The sequence below is a fragment of the Limulus polyphemus genome, unplaced genomic scaffold, assembly GCF_000517525.1.
Source record: "Limulus polyphemus unplaced genomic scaffold, Limulus_polyphemus-2.1.2 Scaffold3097, whole genome shotgun sequence".
NCBI lineage: Eukaryota > Metazoa > Arthropoda > Merostomata > Xiphosura > Limulidae > Limulus > Limulus polyphemus.
In genome coordinates, this window is record NW_013668707.1 from 91,630 (window position 1) to 116,528 (window position 24,899).

General features: G+C 33.4%; 1 protein-coding gene across 1 annotated transcript in view; it reads left to right on the top strand.

Moving 5' to 3' along the window:
* LOC106468648 (probable RNA-binding protein 46) overlaps positions 1–24,899 on the top strand; it is a 47,028-nt gene that overhangs the window by 7,181 nt on the left and 14,948 nt on the right. Inside the window, exons 2-7 of the mRNA XM_022397003.1 lie at positions 3,352–3,526; positions 4,542–4,744; positions 7,477–7,599; positions 8,781–8,836; positions 11,024–11,153; positions 22,330–22,437. Coding sequence (XP_022252711.1) covers positions 3,352–3,526; positions 4,542–4,744; positions 7,477–7,599; positions 8,781–8,836; positions 11,024–11,153; positions 22,330–22,437 — 795 coding nt within the window. The remainder of the gene's footprint in view (positions 1–3,351; positions 3,527–4,541; positions 4,745–7,476; positions 7,600–8,780; positions 8,837–11,023; positions 11,154–22,329; positions 22,438–24,899) is intronic.

Sequence of the window (24,899 nt, forward strand, 5' to 3'; positions counted from 1 at the left end):
ATAACTATTCAGTCAGAATTCGGTTTAATTTATCTTTTTGTCTGTTAACACTAACAATGCAAATGCCATATCTGCTATCTTATTTGCATTGTTATTGAAGGATTAATATTAGCCATCCCTACATTTATTCCCATTTTTGCTTGTTTTTTAATGCAGTGCTCCAATAGTCATAGGAAGGTCGTATTTATAATCAAGTTCTAAATACAATGATGTTCCAACTGTAATATGTATCTATTATTGCTGATAATTCCTGCTTCACTCTATACTTAAGTTTTTTAAATGAACACCAAATTTCTGTAAGAAAGCTAACTTCAAGGGTTAATAATAATAACATCGTTTACCCTAGAATTGTGATTTTTCTTTTTTATTACTACCAGTTATTAATAATACTTTTAAAACCGGATACTCCGTTTGAAACTATGTCACCTCAGTGAAATTGGTTGACACCATTATTTTGGTTTTTTGAGTTACCATGTAAGAAAAAAGAAGAAGAAGAAATTCAAACCTTTTGTTATGATATTTACAGACATTCTTAGAACTTGTGACACAGTCATTACATAGATATTGTTATAAAAGAAAACACTGTATAGTATTGTAAAGTTCTGAGGACCTGTCGAGGGGATATTTAAAATAACATTTCTATGAACAATCCGAGCCATCCTCACTTAGGCAGTGCTATCGCCTGCCTGATATGGAATTATAAAATCATACGTGCCACGTGTTTCTTTTTCTTCAGGGTAATATTCCAAGGCAACGTAGTCATAAAAGTAGCTACGGTTTGTGTGTCCAGTAGATTAAATAACCAATTCCGGTGTTTATTGGAAAAACACCGGTTTCAATTTTTTATATTTTTTTTTGTATCGTGTGTATTGTACCCGTGTTTATCGGTTAAAACCGAAATTCAGAAGCCCTACATATACAATCCTGCAACAGGTGTAAGTTTCGTTTCTAAGTAAAATTTAAACTAAAAGTATTTGTAAGTATTTTTGTTGCATTTATTTTGTACTACAAGCTGAGGCACCCGTCCTTCTTTCGGGGCATAAGGATTGAATGTAGGGCTTAAACTAATAAATTAAATCAAGAACTTGCCTTTATATGCATAATGTATTTCACACATAATTTACTTTACAAGTACTTTATTCCATGTTACAGAAATGGCGTTACAATTACTTTACATTGTTCTACTTTTCTTTGTTGCTTTTGCTAATTCCTCTCTACAGCCTCAGTGTTTGTTGACACTCTGAGTGATTCTTGATAGATCATATTAGAAGTTCTTCCTTCCTTCCTGGGCCAAAATAGAAGTTTCTTGGTGTTCCTATTATTGAACACATAACATAAAACTGGGTTTTCAGATGTAGCCCTGCCACTTTAAGGGGCCGATCTTGTGCTTTGGTTGCCATTTATCTTAGCAAAAATATGAATGTTTGACAATTGTAATGAAATAACTCAAAATTTCCCAAGAAAATCTCAAACAAAAATCAATTAAAACTAAAAATAAAACATTTTAGAAATAAAAATTGGCCAAAGACTGTGAAGTTATTAGCTAATTTAACATTTTTGTTGTGGGCATGACCGTGTAATGAACATCCTGTGACATGCCCATTGGTCCAATTATCTTCCTACCAAGTTTAGTTGGGGTTGGGTTAAAGACCACAGAGTAGTTCGCTGACAAACAAACAAATGTTTTACTTTTAAAAGTATAGATTTTAATGGAAATTATCAAAATCAGTAGAAACTCGGGGTCCTGTAATGTGTATTAAAAAATCCTATTCGAGAGCCATAAATCCTGAAAAATCAAAAAAAATTCTGGGAAGTGGAAACACACAGTGATAAATGGCTGTTCTATTATATACAGAAAGGAAACATATTTAATTTTTGAGAGACATTAGGCCTGTATGTGACAAGCCATTTGGGCCATAACGTATTGATCCAACGCGTAAATAAACAAGCCAATCACACGATGCAATGCAAAATTTACATTAGAGTTGGATAAACGCGTTACGACCATGGTGGCTTATCATACTCGAAAAAAGTCAAACGTACAAATGCTATCCCGTTACACAGTGTGGCTTGTTTATATTGTAACATTCAGTTACTAAGGGCCTAAATTTAACGTAATTACGCGGTCATGGCATTTTTTGGGTAATATATTGCGCAATCAGTAGTTGACTTTAGGATCAAAGTTTTAATTTCTAGACTTGGTAAAGTTGAGTCTAGGTCACTGTTACCAGATTTATAACTTTTGGCTTAGTTATAACTTATTTGTTTTTTGTAGCTTGACAATTAAAAGTGTGAAATTATTGTTGATGCCAATTTTGTGTAACATTTTCTAGTTTATTGTTTTAAGATGTAATTATACTGCATAGGGGTTGCATAATGTTTCCTTTTATACATAATCAGCAGTTTTATAGTGAATGTTTTTTATTTATTTTTGCACATAAATCGGGGTCCTGAATTACTGTCAATACAAGCATTGTTTTAACTATTTTTAGTTGCACCGCTCACGTGCTCTATCCGCGGCATCATGCTTTGAATTCGACGCGGTAAACGCCAATACCATAAGTAGGTTTGATTGGTTGTTGTTAGTTTTTAAGTACAAAGCTACACAATGGGCTATCTGCGCTCTTTCTACTGCGTGAAATCTAACCCCAGATTTCAACATTGTATGTTCTTATACTTACCAATGACCCAACGCCGGCTATTAAATTTAGCCTTTTTTTGTGTTATTTGTATGCGGATCTTGCTTGTAGCCAGTCAAACAAGTAATATGGGTAATAAATCAATACATGAAGAAAATTTTGCTTATATGCAAGCTAATAATAATAAAGATGCTGGCTTGGGAACATAGTGACAAGATATGAATGTAGGATTAATCATACATCTGATCTTGATGGAAATTAAGAACATCTACACTGTATCTTTTATACATGCAACCTGGTCAACATATACTTACTAGATATATTTAAGCTTAGGATTATTTTTGTTTTATTTAAGATTCTTGTGTAATGAAAACCAGAATTTTCTTTTAAATGATGATGTAGAATATCTTGTCGGACAGAGTAGACAATTTTGAAACTTACAATAACATTAAAATTGGAAATTCAGATATTAACTTTCGAATTCATAAAATTTTCAAATAAGCTATAAATTATATAGGTAATACACTTCAAGGGAAATATTTTTCTGTTTGATCGTTGTTTTGTTTATTTTTATGGTCCATTGTATCCACAATTATTTTGAAGAATATCTATATCTAGTTACAAAAAATTTCAGAGCTGTATCTAACATTTTTATAAACTTTTTTTCACTTGAATTTCGTAGTTCACATATTAACACTTACTCTTCTAACAGGTAACAGTGCTATATGTGCGAAATCTAATGCTTAGCACTACAGAAGACAGTATTAAAGAAGTTTTCTCGCTCAACGGGTTAGTCCGAGTGGAGAAAGTAAAAAAACTAAGAGACTTCGCATTCGTGCATTACAGAAGCAGAGATGATGCTCAAAGAGTACTAATGGCCGTGAATGGTATGATTATTGTTTTAGCCACTTATAAATAATGTTTTTTCTTGTTCACCCATCATAAGCTTGCGATTAGAGTATGGTTTAATACACGTATTTTCAGATTAAAAAATACAGTCTGTTGTTAGGTTGATAAACCTTATTTTGTCCAAAACTTCAGATGAATAAAGAAAACCATTTTTAGATGCGTATGAAAACTGAATGTATAAACCAAGGACAAGCTGTACTGGCATCAAACCTACTTCGAACTTGCCAACACCTGTCGCGTTAATTTAGCAGAGGTCTTTCCAATGCATCCTGTAACAGTTGTTTGTACTTATAATAATTCGAAACATTCGATCGCAAACACGCACGTACACGGGGAAGGGGGGGGGGGGATCGGCTGAATCCACTATTTTTATGATGTAAAAGATTTATGATTGTATAGATATAGCGCAACTGCTTATGGTATTTAACGTTTTGTATGTTTGAGGATTTTGTACAGACAGCCTTGCTATGTTTAAGCTGTATTCCATGCAATAATCTATATTTAATGCAATATAACTTCCAGATTTAATGTCATAGCACCCATTTTTTACAAATTTTCTGGGGGAGCATGCTTCCAGACCCCAGTAGTTGTGCTTCGCACAATATGTGTTAATAAGTTATACAAATTATGTCCTGCGTTTGAAAATATTATTAGAAGTAGCATTTTATATATTAGCAGTAAATAAGTTATCAGAACGTCCTTGAAGATGATGTGGATAATTATCATTTTAAATTATATTATAAAAGAGTAAAGTGGTTAGGATTGAATTAGATTGTTCTAATAGTTTTTGTGTTTAGAATAGTTTACATAGGCCAATTCATAAGTAATATTTGAACTTAAATTTAATAATTTACGTTTTAATCCCCCTTACTGATGTTAAAATATATACATTGTTTTGTGTTACTGCTTTTACTTTGTGGTTTTATGTTCATAAATTTTATAATCTTTAGTGGTATGTTTGATATATTTATGAAATTCACATAATATTTCCAGGTACCGTTCTAGACGACTCAAATATTGAGGTTACCTGGGCAAAACCTGCTGACCGTTCCAAACAGAAAACTCAAAGTGTTAGCAAGTCAACTTCGTACGGCCCTGTAGTTTATGGACAACCTTTTGAAACGTTGGGCTACAGTGTTCCTTCTAATTTATACCCACCTCCAACGGCCACAGCCATGTCTACCACAGGGCAAGAAGTTAATTACATTTGTTTATGTCATAGTTCACTTGATTTATATCATATATTATTTAACGGCCTAATATATACATTTATTTTAATTTTTATATAAAAATGGAGGAGAAGTCGTGTTAATTTCAGCTTGAAAGATACCACAGCTATAATCGAATAAAATAATTTTAAACTATTAACTTGAACATCTATTTATACCATATGATTGACTTAAATATTTATTGGTGTACAAGAAATGATTTTTTTCACGAAAGTTTCAATAAGCTGAATTTAATAGAGCGCAATTTAAGCCACAAACTATTGTTTGTGGGTCACGTTGTTGCCCCTCCCCCATTGGCTCAGCAGTATCTCCGTGGACTTAAACACTAAAAACCGGCTTTCGATACCCGTGGTGGGAACAGATAGCCCGTTGCGCAGCCTCACCTTCTTATCATGAAATTACCGCCAGACCAGATCTTTGTTAAAAACATGTTTTGTACTAATATTTTCCATTCGTTTCAAAACGAAAATACATATATTTTATTGAATCAAATGACGGCACCTGGTGTGTATGTTATGATGAACAAGTCAAAGTAATAATTATGCTGAAAGTCACATCGGTGAGGTAAATCAATTGAAACGTTGAAAATGTTTCTAATCAAAAGGGAAAATATCAATACTTAATTTTGTTTTGCATAAGTTTGCGTTATGTAATCATGTAAATGTTTCTTCTTTTCTGTTTTCCAGCGTTTTTGTTTTCATTTATTTGCTTGTTGTTAAACTCCAAGCTATATATGAGCTAGCTGTGCTTTGTTCACCGCAGGTATCGAAACCCGATCTTTAGCGTTATAAGCTCTAAGACTCATCGCTAAATCTCTATGGGGCTTTCAAGAGTCTGCCTTTGAAGGTAGTAAATTTGCGAATGGTCTGTCCATGAGTAATCCATATACAACATAACCGATTATCATTCGCAGTTTTCTCTACTGTTCTATAGGTCATGGCATTCGCGTTTTTGGTTAATAAAGTTATTTTTTTTCCCAATCAGTAGTTTTGAAATAGTGTAGAATGTGAAATCATTTGTTAGAAGTAAATTTAATCAATACTGCATCAGTTAGGCCGTGCATAGTTTTAAAATTTTAGGTGACTTTATAAATGCTCAATTATAGCTGATTTGGTAAAGTTTCAAAATGGAAGTGTTATCTGTGCTTTAAACCAGAATGTTGAGAAGATTCTTGTATGATGTTATATCGTAGTGTATATTTAATTACTTGTAATCACAAAGGGTTGGCTGGTTCTGTCTGCTAGTACTAAAGTGGATTGTGACCTCCTACATGTGAGAATGGAGTTACTAATAATCTTATCACAGATTATTTAAAGGAAAAAGGGGGCAGCTTTGTGAAATTATTACCCTACGGAAAACCCAAGAGGATGTAGAGCCATTGTGCATAGAACAACATGCATATAGTATTGTAATAAATAAAAACTATGTTTGATCAAAATCAAAGTTGGTTACCCTACTCCACAATGAAAATTGTATCTCTTTTTCTAGCAACTGAACGAACACAGCCCTATGCTTTTTCACATCTTAAGATATTACAAGTCAATGAAAGCACTCTGACGTGGGTGGATATATTTGTGTAAAATAGTTTAAGACGACTATCAAGAGCTGTAACAAAATACCATAGTATTTCTTCAATCGCTTTGTTTAATAGTATGCGTATTTATTATTTATCTGTTTAATTATTTTCGGAGATAAAAATATTATATATCTCTTTTTAAATCATTGAAATTAATGCAAAATAAGACTAATAAAGCTTCCTTTATATCATCCAAAAAGATATTGATAGAATGTAACCAATAGACAGACCCTTATGGACCTATAGTCTTATTTTAAGTTGTTAGCAAGTCACACAAGACTTAACAAAGGAGTGCTTGGAATGGGATTTTCAGCATCCTCTGGGAACTGTGGAAAAAGTAAAAAATCAGAAACTTTAAGTTTCAAACATGCACAACAGTACAATTTTAGAAATGTCATAAGGATTACTGGCGATAGCGTAGTGGACAACGTCGACAAGGTAAAATGTAAAAAAAAAAACATCTCAAGGTAAAAGGAAAAATAAGAATAACTTCCTCAGTTGTGTAGAAATCTACAAACTTTTCACAAGAGCACACATTATTATGCGTTTTATGTAGCTGATATCGAATTTGGCTTTATTTTCCTATAAGATTCATTTTCACTTAAGAATTACTTTTACGTAAGGAACACATAACGGTAAGTTTTAATTGGTGGCTTAAGTCTCTTTCATTTTGATATTAATGCATCAATGGATGCTTTCCTATTTTCATAAGTATTAATTTTTACAAAGGTTTCAAAATATATACTCCAGAGCGTTTTGTTGTTGTTCTTGTTTTAGATATCTGCGTTTCTAATTGTATTGTAACAACGCTAGGCAGCCAGAGATACTTTCGTTGGACAAAACACCGGGCTGTTGGCCAACCTACTTGAATAATGCGAGATACCCAACACAATACTCAGAAGAAGAAAATATTTCATTTCGTACTTTTTGCTACACATGTAGCATGAATAGGCACCTTATTAAGTCAATGACATCAACAAGTGAATAATCAAATTACTTCAAACTAGATGCTTGCGGGACAATTAAATAAAATCTAATCTAAATGTAAAGTAATTTGTTAGTGCCTGCTTACCCCTCCCCCTCTTCCCAAGAATACCATGTTATTTTTCATTTTGTTTGAAAGGTCTTTCGACGTGGAAATGAAAAGGCCAAGGAAGTGAAAAGCAGACCAGAATCATTTGAACCTACTTTGAATAAAGTTAGACAAACGGCAGGATTAAAGTCTCCTTCAAATTATAAGGGGAGAGTAAAAGAGGGACAAAAGTTCTTCATTATTGCTTGATAATAAGGGTATCTTTGACTTTTAGTATTTAGAGCGTTAACAATAACATTAGATATTTTGCAGCACTATCGAAAATAGCATAAACTTGGCAATCGTTGTAACCGTCCCTAAAACGATCCAGGCAGGATTTATTGGTACCATAAAAGGTGTTACTCACAGTTATGGCTCGCAGACTTGTGTAACAAAATCTGGAACATTCTGTCAATTTTCTACTATACTCGGTACTTTGTGAGTTAGATATTACACAAACATTAATATAGCATACGTGGAAGAATCTAGCGTATAAAGTTTTTAAGTTAAGTAGCATTTCATATTTTGATGCTGTATCTTATAAAAGGCAGAAACGATTTGTTTTTTTGTAGTGTAAATATATAGTTAGTAACAAACTTTGTTAGAATTGTTTTGCTTGGTTACCCAGAAGAAGCACAGTGTCAGCAGATTCTTGTGTTTGAACCGTTCTGTTTAGGTAAGAGTAGAATATGCGTGCTGGTTTAGTACAATTGACAATAGTGCAATTGATTTCAATTGACAATATAATCTACCTGGCCTTGAAAAGTAAAGGAACTCATAATAAAGGTTGCGATAACACAACGCCAAAATTAAAGTTTTTATTTAGAATTTTTAAACGAAACGATAGAAGAGGAAATCAGCTCATAGCAGTCCTTGATTTCCAAATAATAGAATACAAGGAAGGCAGATAATCAACATCATACACTGCCGACTAACTCTTGAGTTACTCTTTGCCAACGAATAGAAATTGACCATCACATTATAAAGGGAGAACATTTTCAATGACGAGTTTCGATCCCTAGACCTGCAGATTGCGTGTAACACTCTTAACCGCCAGGCTTGGCGTCTTGGAGATATTATAATGCACTTTTATTTTCAAAAGATAAAAAATGTATATATAGAAAAAATGGTTTTATAATTTTTCATCTTGAATACAAAGAGAAGATGTGGGCTTTTCAAGTGAAATCATTTTTTATAATTATTTATAGTTATTATTTGGAAATTTAATAAACATTTTGTCATCTACATAACGTTCACATAAATTAGCGTAGAAAATATACGTTGAGTTCTAAAAGTAGTCTAATGTCGAAATATCTTCTTTTTTAAGTTTTATTTCTAAACGTTATTCAATGTAGAAACAGTACCGAGTGGCTTTGGATATACTAGTGTTGTATCGATATTTTCATCTGTGGTACGTATTCACTTTGGGTATTTCGGTAAAGTACAAATATTATATATCACCTAGTTGACTATTGTACTTGTTAGAACTGCAGTGTACTGTTAAAAGTAAAAGCGGCAAAAATAAATAAACAAGTTTCTTTGATTATGATTGAGATAATTTTGCAAATGTTTACAGATAAACACTCATTTTTTGAATTCGTACTTTAATTTTTTTATTGATTTAAAAAATTCTATATTAATTGGTTTATAGGAGTGTTTTTGATTTAGTTTTCAAGATGAAACTGGTAGGTAATCACACGACAAACAGAAAACAGATATTGTTGTTAATAGCTACGGTCGTAAAGTACAAACACGACTCCATGTGTAACAATTCTTTTCCATTATCCTTCAATATTTCTAGTTCCAAGAAAGAATAAATATAATTGAAAATGTTTATAGAGCATTATAAATATTAGGTATTTCAAGTAAACGATTTTAAATAATACGAGTTTAGAAAACGCAGTAACACTGTGTGTGTGTGTTGATTTCATAGTTATAAAATAATAAACATTCGGAAATGATTTGCCACGTGTGCCTAACGATTGCAGTCGAGAGACAAAACTGTAAGGTTTTAGCAGATAATAATTCAACGAGAAGCTTAACGGTATAAACGACAATAGGAAAGAGATGTAGGAAACGGATCAGTTGGCTCAGTTGCTGTACTTGGACGTCAAATTCAAAACAACGTCGCACCAAATATTAAGTATTTATAGCGTAACGTTAGAAAAATGCTTGTTTTGCTCGTTGATCACGTATGATTATCGGATATGGAAAAATGCAAATTAAAATTAAATTTTTTATGCAGATGTGAATGAGCATACGTAATAATTTCAACTTTCTGCTGTTATTAAGTATTGAAATCAATGAAAGTGAAATATCGAAACTTTCACTGATTTAAGAATCTGTAGTATGTGTTGCTGCTTTTGGAAAATACCCATTTGATCAAGAACAATATTTTAAATTTATGGGTATAGAATGAGAAGAGAGATGCTATCTAAGTCGAATATTTTGGTGATATAAAAACATGTGAGCAGATATCCCCGAGCATTTTTAACTTAGTTGTTGCAACAAAGGCAATAATTCATTATATGTTTGATGAAAATTTGATGATAAGTCATAAACTTGTTATTTGTTATGAACCGAGTTTGTGAAACCTTCCGTTGGACTTTGAAGTACAGAACTGTCTAAAAAGAAACTGACTTTTTATAACATTATCTGCATTTTTTTACTAATCATACAGACGATCGAACTTTGGATCATAGCAAGCCTTTGAAGGCTTTGAAATTAAAACAAAATAACCAGATAAATTCAAAGCTTCAGAAAAGGGAGTAGAAGGTCACATTCTGCCTCTTTAATGGTGAGTTTATACCTTTAATATTACAAATCACATTAATATACATCATATGAAAAACAATCTTCACTCCTGGGTTGTTTTTAGTGACTTCAGAACAAGGTTATGGGAAAATATATCAATGTTTGGAACTTGCAATTCCTATTGTAACTTTAGGTAAAATATTAAATTAAATGTTATATTAATGACGGTTGAAAAGTTTAGCGAATGGGAGCTTAAACATTTCGATTGTTACACAAATTTTGTTTGAAACCTCAATATTTTACCATCAGTCCATCAGAGACCCATTATTTTCCCCAAAACATTTATAAGTGATAAAATGAAATAGTATATTGACCTAGAAGGTCAGCAGGAAAATAAGTAAAGAACTAAATAATTGAAAAACTGATAGAGAATGATCTGTGTATCTTATAAAAGAACTTCGACACGGTCTTCACCTACACTATAGCAGTGGTTCCTAAACTTTTTCCATTGACCACACACTAATTCACTTACCTTCTTTTGTGCAGCAGCAGCCATATGCAATTTTTCTATTAGATCAAAGTAAAGAAGAAAGCAACAATCTTATTCACATTGAATAAAACTAGTGTATGCTCTCTTTTTAGTGGGATGTTACTCTATTAATAAGTGAATTCATCCTTCAAAAACCACTGTGATTATGAATGTCTTTATTTTTAACTAAAAGTTTAATAAGTAGATATAGAGTATCATAAACTAATTGATACATTTTAATCGTGTTTAGTTTTTCAGTTACGAGTTAGATGTAGTTTGAATATAATGATAAACTTTTTCCCTCCAATGATATAGTACCCAAGGGCCTTTGGTTCCTAAGATGGCAATACGAGGACGTGGGCGTGGCGCAGGGGGCTTGCGTGGATCTAGAGTGCTTTCAGCTTGCACTAGTCGAGGAGCATCTGTTCAAAAAAACTCTGTGAAGGTAAGTATTTTAATCTTTGTGGAGTTTCATTATTAAGTGGTTTAATGTCTGCTTCCACAACATAACATTTCAACTGTCACATATCTCAAGTAGCTGGAGAATGAAATGAGTATTCATGATATACCTACGAAGACATACAGGTCAAGTCATCAGATGCAGCACCTGTGGATTTCTGTATGATTGTTCTGTACAACCGAGCATTGGGAGATCATTATTCTCGTAAACTAGATGGATTATGGAAACCAAACAGGGAGTATGCTTTCGACATGACAGTCTTTTGCAATGGAAACTATTGCAGAGCTACTGAAATGATGCATGGTTATTAAATGCTGCATGATCAGACCTGGTGACATGGACTGTAACAAGGTGCTTTGGTTCTAAAATCATTTTAAACTAACGTATTTAGCATCTGTATATAAATATAGAAGTGGTTGGAGTTTAAGACTAATTGGATAGTTGTAAATGTACAAACCTCTTTACTTATACCAATATGTAATTGAAAAACAGTTGTTTTGTAGTGAAATGTTTATGCTCAGAAAACGTTTCTGATGTTTTAAGCTGGTTAGAGTACTGGACATAGATGGAAAAGTTCAATAATCAAGCCTAAGCATACTTCTGAACACATTGTGAACTTTCATTTTGGGGGGGGGGGGGTCACATGATAACTGTGAGAGTAAATTCTGTTATACAGAAATGCAACTGACTAGTTCCCTTCCTCTGATCAACAGTTCTAATTTAAAGATGATCTTGGTTTCTCTAACAGGGTCATTTAACTAAATGCAATTCAGGTTGAGTTGATTTGAGAATTAGGTAACAATTCCAAGGGTTGTTTGAATGTTACTATAGTTACACCTTTACATGTCATGCATTATGCAACAAATCTTAATCTCCACCTATTTGTATTGCTGTATAATATTATTTCCTTTCATTCAAAAAAGGAATAAGGGAACTTGACTGTAACTGCTTATAGCAATCTACAAGGCTTTATGAAGGATAGTAAATTATAATTTTGCTCAGCCCATTTATAAATTCACAGTAGGCCTGGTTTAGAAGAAAGAGTAAACTAGGGTAGTGTTTGTAGTGAATCATAGTGACGAGTTAACTGATATAGTTTACTATAACAAAATATGTATTTTATAATGGTGTACAAATTTTGAGGTTTTATTTTATAACTAAAATTAGGGAGATGATTCTTGAATATCAACACAATTTAGATCTGCAAGCTGCACCAGATAGTGGGTAGGTTGACAGATCAAGCAGAGAGATCACTTCACCACACTGTTGAAACAACGTGGAGACATTCAGTTATCGATTATAAACAGAGCTGCTTTCTTAAGATCCAGGGAGGCTTCTGTAATGTAGGAAGTATTTTTAAATCCTACAGGTCAAGTTGTGCCCATCTCAAGAATGACAGCTTCATCCTAATAGGCCACTGGCTATCCATTATTTGTCTTGTTGTTAAGGTGGACAGGGTTTGGAATGGAAATTCTGAACAGTGAGTGGTTAATGTATTGTCTACAAATAATAAAACATTGCACCCAAATGGGTGCTGTCAGAGCAATGGAGCTCAGCCTTGGTTCTTCCTCCAGAGACCTCCCCTGCCTGTAAGGGAGTCTCTTCTTTTGCACCATTTTCCATCCCATCTTTTTCCCATAATTGTTCCCTGTTGGTTCCAGATTGCTTTCTGTTTCCTGTGCAGGTTCTGTGATGCTGTGATGCTCAAAAAGGCTTCCTTTCGTGGTTCCTGTTTTTGATTGTTTCTTCCCTGGAGCCTTTTGGTGTCTCTTGACCGAGCCCGTATTAAGGTAGTTTGAGGCCCTGGCACTCTTTTTTTTTTTGAGGCCCCTTGAATAAGGTACAAGCAAATTTGTAGTTAATTATAATTAATGCATATTAAGTTAATTACAGAATATGAGCTAATTATTCAAAGTAAATTATAATATGATGCATCTAACTTTTAAGGATGATATATCAAAATTAAACAATTATAAAAATAATTATTTACTTGTACAATATGACAAGTAAGAATGAATTTGGTACATAAAAAACAATATAGTTATTGTACAACATTCCAGAAGCATGCCAAACATTACCCTAAAATAGTTTTTTCCTTGCTTTGATGGAAGCAAAATCTCTAATTACATCTTCATAATCTATTACCTAAGCAATGTCCTTTCTATTGTGAGTAAGGAAAGGGCGTTTAAGCATTCATTTAACATCAAAGCACGCAATTAATTTTTTACTCTAGCTATCTTGGAAAAAGCTCTCTCTGCACTACAATTCCTGGTAGGTAGGAACAAATATATTCTTAATGCCATGTCAACATTAAGAAAAACAGATTCGAGTTTGTTTTTTTCTGATTGCTTGGATGCATTGTTGGGCGGATGGTGTTTCACGATCAAAAAAGTTTGCAAATTGTACCATTTCTTTTGGAAAAGAGCTGTATAGATGTGGAGAGTATATGTCTCCCAATCTTTTAGCTGCAGCAAAAATTTCAGTCTCATTTATATTTTTTAAATTAGATAGAAAACTAAACTTATTTCTGTTCCTTTATATGGAGCAAGTTGATTTTCTAAACCCATTTGTTACTTGTCAATTACCAGGAATAAAATTTTCTTCACAAACCTTCTGAGTTCTAGACAAACTAATTTCACCTTTAGAAGTCTCATCATTTGCCAGCTTTATTTTTTCTTTCTAGAAATCTTATTCCTAAACTGTTTTTCTACTATTTTTATAAACTGATGAGCTTGAATTTTGATTCTATCAATTCTTCACATAGTGAATTTACATATTCCTTCAGCGAACTGATAAGCTTTAGAGCAGTAGACAGATCAAGGCTCTTTTCTTGAAGCTTAGCACTTGTAGCATCAAATCTTTCAAGAATTTTATATTAAAACACTGTCATAAGAGCAGTATCTAACGTTTTCATTTTATTCATCAAAGCAGTAGTGTCATTTTTTACTGTTTGCCTTGCATCAATATTTATAGATAAATCTTCAGTGTTGGTATAAATTCTGTCATAGTTTTCATACAGAATTTTCATTGAAACTGATCTGGCTGACCATCTTGTTCCACTAAGGTTCTTAAGAGAAACTGGCCTCCCATCATTGCTTTTTAAGCAATCACAAATGCTTTGCCAATAAAACTTGTACAGAGTTTGAAGAAAATTAAAAAATTCTATGCACATTCACAACTTTCCACTGAATTCACACAGACTAGATTTAATGAATGTGCTGCACAAGGGATGTAATCAATATATTGGTTTATGTTCTTGAGATGCACTTGGAGGCCATTGTATTTACCGGACATATTTGCTGCATTAACATATGATTGTCCACGTACATTTTGAATGTGGATTCCCATCTTATCTAATTTTTCTATGACAAGTTCAGCCATTAAGTTTCCTGTATACTCACTTGAAGAATTATAACCGACAAAATGCTCCTGTGTATCATCTACCTGATCCATGTATCGCAATATTATAGCTAACTGATATGAGTGTGAGACATCGGTGGAGGATTCTACAATAATGGAAAAGTATTTAGCATTGCATATTTCATCAGCAATTGTCTTATAAATTTTCTGAGCCATCAAAACAATAGTTTCTACATAAACTGTTGAGGATAAATACAAAGTAACTCCCCGACCTTTATTTCTACGCATTTCAAGGTGCTTGGTCAAGAATGGATCAAATTTAGCTGCAAATTCTAATGCAGCTAAAAAGTTGCCATTGTAGAAACCTTCAATCTCCTCTCTATCCCCTCTAAGTGCTAATCTACTTCCACATAAGAATTTTAGACATTCAAAAACTTGACATAATACCTCATATTTCGTTTTCTAAATTATTGTTTCACCTTGAATCCACAGTTTCTATGCTATTAGTATTGTCCCATTCAGCAGTGCACAGAATAAATATGGGCTTTACTTTTTTCATGGTTTTGTATAGCTTTAAAGCCATGGAACCAATTGCAGAATTCTTTTATAAAAGTCACCAGAATCTTTAAAAAGAATGCAAAAAAAAAAAGCAGAAAATTTTTCCAGAAAAAAGGAAAATAGATCAACCAATCTCTTTTTGTGTTTTGTCGTATTGTAGTTTAATCTTATAAAAGGTCGATGAATAGCATATCTGAACATCTGATGAATGCATACCACCCTTTGATGCTGAAAAATCTTGCTCTGCTATATTTTGTTATGGAACCATACTTTTGTGGATCCAAAATTCTATTATTATTTTTCTATCCACTGGCCATAATGCTGGATCAGACGAGAGATCATCTTCCTCGTCATTATTAATAGTGAGATTTTCAATCTGACATGCTCTCTCTTTTTGGAAATAATAAGGAGATGAAGCTGCACTTGTGCTAAAATTTTTAGTTGTTACAGTGGGTTGAGAATCACTCAGAGTAGAAGCTTTGTCCTTGAAAGGGCTGGTTGGGTTGTTCTGCTCCTCTGTTTCCTTACAAAATGTAAATGAGAAAAATGTGGATAGCTTGGGAACTTTTTCTAAGGCAGATATTTCTGTTTCTAGTTTCTCCTTTTGTTTTTTTTTCCTTTCCTGGAAACCACTTTCATATTTTCTTTTAGTGTTTCAGAATTCCTGATTGCTAAGATAATTAAAAAATAAAAATTATTTTCAAGAATTATTCTATGATTGCATAATATAAGAAACATGCACATGTATTCCATGTGTTCATGAATGCAAATAGTTTAACAATTACATTTAAAAAAAGATATGTCAAAATAAAATAATATATCTTTTCTACATAAAGTTATGGGTAACAATTTAATTTTCTTTCACTTTAATTATAAAAAAAATTAATGGTCATATCATGCCCCATGATATATTAATATATATTAATTACTTGACATTGTCATTTATTGACTAGGTAGGTCAATAAAACAGTTTATCAAGCAGTGCAAAGATATTTAGGGAATATATTATGAAATAACTCTTTTTATACATTAAGTTTTAAAAAATAATACTTTTTGTTGAAGTTTTATAAACTTTTGTAAATTATGGCTTAATTATGTACAAAGCACTTTTAATAGTTAAAATGAATGGATGGATAATTATTAAATGTTCAAATGAATATATATAGTTTTGACCCACTCTCCAAATCTGTCTCTACTTTGCTTCATATTACTGCATATTTTGACACTTATAGTGGAAATTTTAAAAAATCACGGTTCAAAAGGCAGTAAAAAAATAAAATTTGATTATAAATAGTTGTATAAAGTTAAGAAGTTTTAAACTATTTAGTGTAAATAAATGTTGTTTCCTGCTACAATTTGAAGTAATTCTAGAAAGAAAAATGGTAATTTTGATATATATTGTATTTTTTTCAAGGTGGATACGAGGTTGGTCAAATTGATCTAGTCTATATTGAGCAAGATTAGAACAAATAACAGATAAAATATGAAGATTGATCGAAAAAAGAGAGTTAAACTGACAGTCTGGATCATCAGTAGGGGCCCCTCACTGCTTGGGGCCCTGGTGCAACTGTACCACTGTGCCACGGTAAATACAGCCCTGCTCATGACCTTTCCCCCATCACCATTATGGGCTGGATTCACCAGCTTATTCAGTTAGTTTGCTCTTCCCTATCCTCTCTAGGTTGCCTTCTTTATCATGTCTCCTTTCATATGTTTTGACATGTCACCTTGTCTCTGGTGCCTCATATTTGTCATCCTCTGGACGATATTTTCCAGGCCAGACCGTGGACTACTCCTCATACCTTTGTCTCTTTTTACTTGATTCATCTGGCTGTATCCTTCTCTGGTGGATATCGTTTCCTTCCAATTGCAATTCTCCATACTCTAATTGAACTCTGCCTTAGGTAAGTGTTATTTTTATCTTATTTTTTTTGTTTTCCAGGGCCGCTACTTGTATCTTCAATAAATAATCAGATCCCTCTCTTTGACAATTGTTGCTTGGTCAGGCGTGCCTTACTTTAACCCACACCTGCTACCTTTGAGGTTTTAACACACATTGTTTAGATGGGGTGTTCTGCAAGACCACTTGTGGCTTACCTATATATATATATATAATTATGTTCCATACTTGGTGGACTGTCACTCATGGACTATCATGAGTAAAGCAGAAGGATACTTATGCCCATCCCTGCTGCTCCCTCAATTGAATAAGTTGGGAATGGTCTGCTTTTCAAAATAGGGTTTCTCAGTCACCTATTTCACTTTCTTCCATGTGTCATTCCTCTGAACTCCCCACTGCCTCTTACCTTCCTTTTCTGAAGTGGAGTTTGAGAGTTCTTACTACTTTCCAGTTCATAGCTACTGTAGTGGTGGACCATGGAGGCTTCCTCAGGAGTGTAGCATGAATATAGTAACATTAATTCTCTCTACACTTTCTTGAAAAGAGGACAAAGCTGGGAACCCTCTCTCCTTCTCCCTTCTAGGTTATTGTTCGTGGAGGGAGCTGGATTAGCCACCACTGGATTGTCCTCATAATACTGAATTCAGGTTGATAGCATCTTGTTCTTATGGTTGAAACCAGTAGATGCCATTATCTCTGTACTTCCGGTTGCAAGATGAATTTTCCCTGCTTCTATGGTTAAGCTTGGGGGACTTCATCTGTCTCGTAATGCTGGTGCACATGGTTTTCTTTCCTGCTCTTATGGTTGAGTGGTTCTTGCTTGTAATACTGGCTACAGGAGGAACCTCTGTTCTTACTATTAAGTTGAGATTCACACACTGCCCCATAATTCCAGGTTCAGTTTGGTGTGTTTCTTGCCTCCTACAGTTGATGTGGAAGTTTGTCTGGTCATCACTATTTGCTTGCTTTCTCATTGTAATTCTGGTTGCTTCGAGTATGGCACTCTGTTTACTTGCAGTTGGGGTTAGTGTATTTCTATTGTTCATGATCCACTTGACCTGGCGTACGTTACATGGTATGTACTTAATTGATTCTTTGGCACTGTCCTCCACCTGATAATACTGAGGATGGGACGTGGAAACCCCTCTTTCCGGTTGGGGTTGGGAAAATATTGCCCCAATGTTTTTTGGGCCTTTTGTTATTGGTTTGGTCATCAATGCCACCTATTTCATGACCCCTCATTTTTAGGGTGAAGGACATACCTGTTCCAGAAGTAGTGCAGTCCCCCTCATGTGTGCTTTCATTCAGTTACTGTGCACACCTGTTCAATTCCCTGTGGACAAATTCCATAGGGTGTCTCTTACTTCTATGTTACGCTGGTCTTTCTACATCCTGAATGTGGGATCCTAGAGAAGAGGTATGTATTGTATTGAAAGTTATCATTTTCCTACACAGAAAATAGATTTCCAATAGATACTTAGATGTAAGAATCTATTGGAAATCTATTTTCACCTTAAGAAAATGATAACCATGTGTTATTTAAAAACAGACAAATTTCAAAAGATACTATGTTAAAATAACAAGTAGAAAATAAATGGTATGCTTACATGCCACACTTTTTCTCTCCTCTACTCTTCAGGCTTGTGCTCAAGCCTTCAATCAGTTCTAAACTTTAAAATCAGTAGACTTGGATGCAAACTGGTCATCGAGTAACTTTATCTTGCCTTTATAAATACACACAACACAAACGGCACATCCCTTTAACAATGAATTAACAGATAAATTAATAATCTTGTATAATAATACACTCTAAGAAAGAACAAAATAATCATAACTAAAACACTTTAACAAAGAAAATCAATACATAATACAAAAAAACGTTTACCATTGATACATAGTACAAAATGATAAATAATTTGATATCACGAGAAACACATCTGAGGGTCACGGGTTTGAATTTATGTCATTGAATATGCTCACCCTTTCAGCTGTGGGAGGATTATAATCTAATGGTCATTTCCACTATTCATTGGTAAAAGAATAGCTGAAGAGTTGGCGGTGGGTGGTATTGACTACTTGCCTTCTTTCTAGCCTATCGTTGCTAAATTAGGGATGGCTAGATCAGATAGCCCTTGTGCAGCATTGGACAAAATTCAAAACAAACCACACAAACAAATGAGAAACACTTTAATGCAGAAGAAAATGAGACTAAATATGAAATACAGTACATAACTAGAAAACATTTAACCCTTTTAAAAATTTAAATAGAAAAAATAAAAATAAAAAGAATTTGAAAAAAAAACAACTTTTGCACAAAAACTTCCTAATAATAAATCGTATAGTCATGCTAAATAAAACCCTTTACCAAATATAATGTTAAAAAACAAGATGAACCCTTAGTAACAAATACTAAAATATATAGATATCAATAAAAGCACTTGAAAACAAAATCACAGTGAAACATGGCAAAACATAAAATAACCCGATGAAACTTTTTTGAATGAACGGCAACTGCCTGTTGTAGAAACCCAAGGACGACGTTTCGAAAGTCTTCCGCCTTTCGTCTTCAGGTCAGTGTGTGTGTGTGTGGTGTAGTTGGTCTTTATAATATTCTTGTGGATTATGGAGAGGGTTGATTGGTTTATCCCTCTTCCTGATTGGAGGAGAGATTTCCTGTACATTCAACCAATGGTAGCCACAGGTTACTAAACTCTAACCCGGAATCTCTGTTTAGTGAAGGTTTAATTGTGTTAATATAAAATAACCCTTTGACAGTTATCACCCACACAAAAAATGATAAGAAACAGCCCTGTAAATCTAAATTAAAACACATTATCATGCTTATTGATAAAGAAAAAATGCAGATAACTCTTAAATACACAAATGAATGAACAAAAGAAAGCATAGATACAAAACATATGCACATAATAGATAGCACAAGGTCACATCAACACTGTCAGCAGACCTTCGAAAGGTGCAGTTGACCAATGACTGGTCATGGTAGTGGCATAGTGACATAGATGATGTTCCCGGACCAGATTAAAGTTTTTCTTTATCAAAGAGTGGGGGGGGGGTGTCCCTTCAGTACAACTGGTCCTCCTGTCAAACTGTCAAATATACAAGGACCAGGCCTGCATTCACTTTGTAGTCATCTGGCAATACTACTTCAGTGTGAGAATCTGTTCTAAGATTAGTTGTATGATAATGATGGTATGTGGGGAGTTTAGTTAGTTGGTTCTTGGCTGCCATTGTGGTAACTTGTGGGACATCTTGGCAGCAGTGGCTTTGTTGCTGTTGAGGTGGAGACTCCACTCATTCACCATTGCTGATGGTGGTACATACACAGTTTTGGTGCTATAGGTCATCATTTTGCTGGTGACAGTGAATGTAATCAGCATCATTGCCATGGCTGCAGGTACCAAACTTATCTATTTGACCCTTGAGAAGACTTCAGCTCTGAGAATGTTTTTTGGGGTGGATGTCCAGCCCTTGGGAATTTAAGAGATAGTTTGAAAACTAAAGCAACATAGCAAAGTCCCACACATCAGATACATCTTCATCCATGAGCTGGGCAACATTAGTCACTGGGCCAGTACTGGGAATGTTAGGATTGGCTGCATGTGCCTGATCTACACCAGACAGAAAGTTCTGGGCATATTGACTCTCCTCATACTGGTTTTCCATCATGCAGTCATTCAGAACAGTGGATCAGATTCACTGGATAATTGAATAACAATAGAAGAATCAAAAATTCAATCTTAAATAGCAAAAGTCCAGAATGAAAATATAATGTCAGATAAATTCTGATTGTCAGCCATATAAGAAGGTTGTTAAGAGGGTCGTTGACTGCCATGTTACAACCATATTATTTTCTAAAACTACCATAAGAGACAAGATGTTAAAATAATTACTCTGTTCAAGTGGAATTTCTATGGGCTTAATATGTAGTCGTGCCCTATATTCCCATAGAATACATATCTCTAACATCTGTGAACTTGTCAGCCCCCCACACCCCAGGCTTCACAAGTACATAGCTGAGCTTCCCTTTCTTTTGTAAAAAATGCCATTTGTTAAACTTAGATGGCTTTTGAAACTTAATAATACACAAGTACAAGCTCTGGGCAGTGCACATTTCAGGAGCTAATAGCAAACTCTGCAATAACAACATTCTATGGTCGTAGCCACAATATATTTTTCTTACCTATCCACTGTGGTATATTAATTTGAGTGTAATATAATTTTAAGCTTCACTCTATAGGTCTTCTTGATAATTGGAAATTTGCTCAAGATATTGGTTACAGAGTAATATAAACCTTACTTAACTGAGCTAATGTTAAACTGAATAATAAGGTTGTAAAAAAGTATACAACAAAATGAACAATATTTATTAATATATGCCACACAAATACAGTGTGTATACTTTTACTAAATGTTCTCGACTTCAGATCATGCACCAAATTTAAAGGAATTTTGTATCTTGCACCCACCAACCCCAATCACTTGCAAAGTTGGCAGTAATACCCATCATACTATGAACTACAGCATGGCTGGTCATCCTTGTTACTCATAGGTGGAGCCATAACCTTTAGATATCAACATTAAAACTATGGAAACTGCTGTTGATAGCCTTATACAAAGTCACATTATGTAGTGTTCTTGATGGGTGGTAACAGATATTATCAACTATGAGAATAACAAAGAAATAAAGGCAACTTGCAACATAATGAACTTAATGGTTTTCTTGATCACATGTCAGGCAAAACCTGTACATATTCAAAACAAAGAATAGATTCAAATAACTATTTATAATACCACTAGAAGATAGAAACACATAGGATATTCATATACCACACGAGTAAAGCAAACTTTGTGTTTCAAGATATAAGTTAATTTTAGTATTTTAGCAAAATGGAGTGTCCCCACAGGCAAATTTTGTTTAGTAGTTTTGCTTCACTCTTTCACTGCCACAGGCACATATATGTACCCCTCTATAATACTGGCATAGGAGTATGGAATTTTGTACCACCATGAAGAAAGGGTTTATATACCCTTTTAAACTTTGGGAAGTATTTACTTTCAAATTTCTCATAATTTACTAATTTCAAGTTTTTTTATAAGTAATGAAATCTTTGAAAATTTTTAACTGTGTATTTAAGAATAAATTGGTACTGAGAGAGAACTGTACTTCTATAAATGTGTTAAAAAAGTAATTTTAAAGATTTTCAGCTGTTTGCTATTGTACTGTTATTAGTAGGAACTATGAAAATATTTCCATGTTACTGAAATGTAAATGTTCAAATAATTTTGTTGGTGAAATATTTCATGTGTCTCACCTTATTGTAGCTTCTGGATGACCTTTGTAAGAAAAACAACTGGGGAGAACCTGTTTTCTGTCCAATCTCAGTTTTTAGTAATGAACAAGGTGATAACAATCATCTTTACAGCTACAAGGTTTGTAATAATTTTTTAAGTTGAAACTGGTAATACTAGTGATATTGAGTTAGGGATGGAATGAATTCTGAATAACTTATATATATTTTGAGTATCAAAATGAAATTTATAGTCAAAATTAGTCAGTTTTCTGTGACTTTTTAGTAAGACATTTCTCACTTACCAACAACAACAACAAAAAGTTAAAGCTAAGTACATGTTTTCACATCCATATTTTTATCCAAGAAAAATGTGAAATAATTTAACAGCACACACTAAATCATGAGGTAAACCATTCTATAAATGTCTGTCTTTGCACACGTTTCAACAGGTGTGGCATAGTGGTTATCATGCTGAACTGTGAATCAGAAGATCCATGGCTTGTGCAGTGATAGTATGAATATTGATATTTTACCTAATCCAAATTTTAAACTGTATATGATAAATTCTTATTTATAATGCTGCAGTCAAAGTCCAAAGCTGTTCCATTAAGCCTGATCAGTTTTACTAGATTTACTGTAGCAGGCTACATACACAATTATTTTTAGTTATATACTATTATCATTATTTTTTATTTGCACTTATACTTTGTATTGAACATTTATTTTTAAGAGTTTAAAAGAGACTGTTTCACAAGATTTAATTTCTCATTTAACTGAAAAATGAAATTAATTACCTTAGGTAAGTACAGACAAGTGTGCCTACCCTAGCTAGCTAATACTTGTTATTATTCAAATTAGCTACTGGCTAGATAAAAATTTGAATAGTCAAAAATGCAAAAGAAAAAAGTCAGTGCTGGATGAACTTCATGCACCTTAGCACCTCTGTAGCAATAATATTACAATTCCTAACTTTCATGCAGGTCTTGCTTAAAATACATTTTTTTATATTATATTCTAACCATCTGTCTTGAATATGATAGTAATCTTTACAGGATTTCTTAACAACAACTTCTCTGACTCAAAAAAAAGCCAACTAAAGATTTTCAAATGGTGGATCTTCATGTACTTTTGTGGAAGAATGTTACAATAAATGCTTATTAAAAGCTATTTGTGTTTTGCCTGCTACAACTGTTAGAAAATGATGTAAATCTTGTTTCGAAATTTTAAGTTTTTCCATGAGATTGTTTTTTTTTGAGATGGCAAATTCTATATTTTTATGATTATTGTTCGTTTATTATCTCCTTCTTCTGTTTAGTTTATCTATGGCATTTTAGTTGCATTAGAATGCTAACTTATCTTCTACATAATCTTTTGTATTTGGAGTAAATATATATATATATGTGTGTATGATGAAACTGACCCCAGCTTCCCTGGCAGTGATGAACAGATACTATTAATGTAGCAGAAGAGGATGTAAATTGATGATCATATGAGGTTGTACTCTTGTGTCCTATTCTATGAATACATACCCTGCCTGAAGCTTCGCTAAGAGAGAGAGCGTCACGAGATAGTTATTGAAGGATATAGTTATTACTGTTTGTCACTCGATATTGTTATCAATATTGATATTGAAAGGTATTGTTTGAATATTGTACTTTTTGTATTTATTTTTTGGAATTAGGTTTTTCTGATTCTGTTATTATTGATTTATTAATATTTATGATAAATTGTTTACTAATATTGGTGTGAAGCCTTGGCCAGACATTTGTTTATTTATTGTGTTGAAGTTATTTCTAAGTGTTGTTATTGTGAATAAATTGTGTTTTTGTTGTTGGACCACGATTGTAGCAGGGTGTTGATTTTAGACTGTTACCTTAGTACCCAAACAGGGACCTTTTCATGAAGGTTGAATTGTGACTTTAGATTTTTTTTTGTTTCTCAATTTGGTAATGAGTGACTACTAATTCAGCAATAATTTAAGTTCAGTTAAATATATGTTAACTAGTGTTTGAAAATAATTGTGTTACTATGGGAGTTAGTGAGTCTGATGTGGTTAGCTTGAAGCAGTCTGTGTTAGTTTTGACAGAAGAGGTGGAAATGCTGACATGTATGGTGAGTGATCTACTAGCGAGAGAACCTAAGTCTCCCTCTCCTAATCTCAAATGCTGAGAGTCCATTCTACCTACAGACTTGTGGAAAATTCATCGATTTACGTCACTGCAGTCAACCCACCACCCTTGCCTGTTGAGAAGTTAGATGCTAAGTCGGATTTTAATGTCATGGAGTTTCTTAAAAGTTTAGAAAGACATTTTTATATGTATCAAGTACCTGAGAATAAATGGGTGGGAACTGTGGCTTCTTGTTTGAGGGGAGGGCCACTAGCACTAGAATGGTGGAAGGCTTTTGGATTAGAAATGGCTTTTTAACACTGGAGAGAATTTAAAGAAACATCAACTAATTTGTACCCAGTGGTGTTAGATAATATTGAATTGGCTAAGGAACTCTTTAGCAGGAAGTACCACGTTAATGTAGGAGAGTCAGTTGAGACATTTATTTGGAAAACTGTAAAAATTTATAAATTATGGAACCCTAAAGCTACAG